At 49.7% G+C, this 1,870-nt stretch overlaps 1 protein-coding gene across 1 annotated transcript in view; it reads right to left on the reverse strand.

Annotated features, from left to right (window-relative positions):
* Positions 1-1,455: 1,455 nt before the first annotated feature.
* Positions 1,456-1,870, reverse strand: part of LOC125030453 (retinal homeobox protein Rx1-like) — a 43,742-nt gene continuing 43,327 nt past the window's right edge. Inside the window, exons 4-6 of the mRNA XM_047620491.1 lie at positions 1,827-1,870; positions 1,648-1,754; positions 1,456-1,545 (exon numbers count right to left, since the gene is read on the reverse strand). The exon at positions 1,827-1,870 is cut by the window's right edge and continues 107 nt beyond it. Coding sequence (XP_047476447.1) covers positions 1,456-1,545; positions 1,648-1,754; positions 1,827-1,870 — 241 coding nt within the window. The remainder of the gene's footprint in view (positions 1,546-1,647; positions 1,755-1,826) is intronic.

Here is a 1,870-nt window from a genome sequence, read left to right on the forward strand (position 1 = left end):
GTCTCTGGTTGTTTTGTTATACAGCTTCTGGTGACTGACATTGCTGCTGTTTTATCGGATGAATTGGCGTTAGTGTAAAGAATAGTGACATAAGAAATGTCTTCTCTTCGCTTTATCAGTAGGTTCTTCTACTGCAATCATTCTGCACGTTGATCACATAATGCATATAATGCAATTGACATTTCTAGCACATTGCTGGAATACAGGACTTATGGTAATGAAATCATCCTTTCATATCTTAGCTACCCAATGTGATAATTTTATCTGTAAAAGAAAAAATCTTATCTTACATTAGACTGTTCACCAGACTTCCTATCCCTTGCGAAATTCTCGTATATTGCTATGGATCAAATAAAAAATCTTTCAGTTCACGACACATATTACGCCCTATGCACCAAGTTTCCGTGACACACACAGGATCCCATTTCAACCTGAGACAGGATAAGAATCGCAGGCGCACTTGAGAATCACGTGAAAATCAGGCTCTAAGCAGGAGTCCCTGAAGCCGATGAAGCCCCGCGCCTCTCTCGTGCTTCTGGCCCGCAAGAACCCGAGCAGCTGACTCTCGATTCGGGGTGAGCTTCCTTGCCCTTTGGAGCCCCAACGCAGCCTTCTGTTGCTTCATTCCTGCGGCCGCTTGGATAGATTTCCCGGAGAGACTCCCCAATCAATAACCGCAGTTCGAGAAGAAGAAACAAAGAGGCCGGGGATTTTCTGTGTCGTGCGGATTCGTGAGTGAGATTTGGTCCAGAAACAGAACAGGGGAAGATCGTAAAATAATAACACACTTAAGCTTAAACTTCTAAGAACTGACCGTACAGTTTCTGCGTAACAAACTGTCTAGGACTCCCGCACTCGGTCTTTCTCTGGCCCACTGCAGGATCAGTGTTCCCTACATAATTATTTTCTATTGGTAATAAATTGTTTTTACACGTTGTCTGTCTTTTGATTTACACGTAACGCTTTCTATTACCGTTTTCTCGTTCATTTTTTTCAAACTGTTTGCTATAAATGTAAAGATATTTAGTTTTTGATGACTAGTGGCGTCCTCGGAGCCATTCTGCATATCATCCGCATGCCATCGTGCTGCCTGCGTCGTGTAGATACTACTGCTGCTGCTCAACTGTTACCAACTTTTCCGTGGCGTTCCAGACGAGTAGCTCTTTATATTATGTTCATCTACCATATATACACTTACTTCACGATCAATTTCACCATCTGACTACTACAACTTTGTACATGCTTAAATAAACATCGATTTCACCATATGAACACCGCTTTGCCCAGACACACACTTAAGTCTATATCTGTCTCATCTCGAGTCGAACACCAGGCATTCTGCGCAGGGTTTTCAGTTCTGTCACCTTGTCCTCGCACGCACAGGTCTCTTTCGTGTGTGACCTTTTCCCAGCATAGTGTGACCTTGATGCCACTTCACGTGACCCTGAGTGCAACTCAGACGAGTGTCGAGGTCTTGACGAGGCTCTCGAGGTGCTCCTTGGCGCGTAGTCTGAGGGCCACGATGGAGGAGGACCTAAGGTCGTCCTCGGGCCCCGTGAGGGGAGGGGAGGAGCGCTCCTGCAGGGGCGTGGGTAAGGGCGGCGACATGGGCAGAGGAGGCGTGGTGAAGGCTGCGGAGGTGGAGACGGGGATGGAGGGCGCCGGCGGGGGCGCCACGGCCATGGACGAGGAGGTGGGCGGGGTGAGGTAGGACGGGTACGTGGCGTGCGGGTGGCCGAGAAATCCGGGCAGCGGGGGCACAGTGCCGCCCATGTTTGGCAGGGCCCCGTGGATGGAGGGCATGGTGCCCTGCAGGCCCGGCAGGCCCGGGAGGAGCGGAGGGAAGAAGTGGTCGAGGGGGCCCGGGGGG

This window comes from Penaeus chinensis, chromosome 11 (genome assembly GCF_019202785.1).
Source record: "Penaeus chinensis breed Huanghai No. 1 chromosome 11, ASM1920278v2, whole genome shotgun sequence".
In the NCBI taxonomy this organism is placed as follows: Eukaryota; Metazoa; Arthropoda; class Malacostraca; order Decapoda; family Penaeidae; genus Penaeus; species Penaeus chinensis.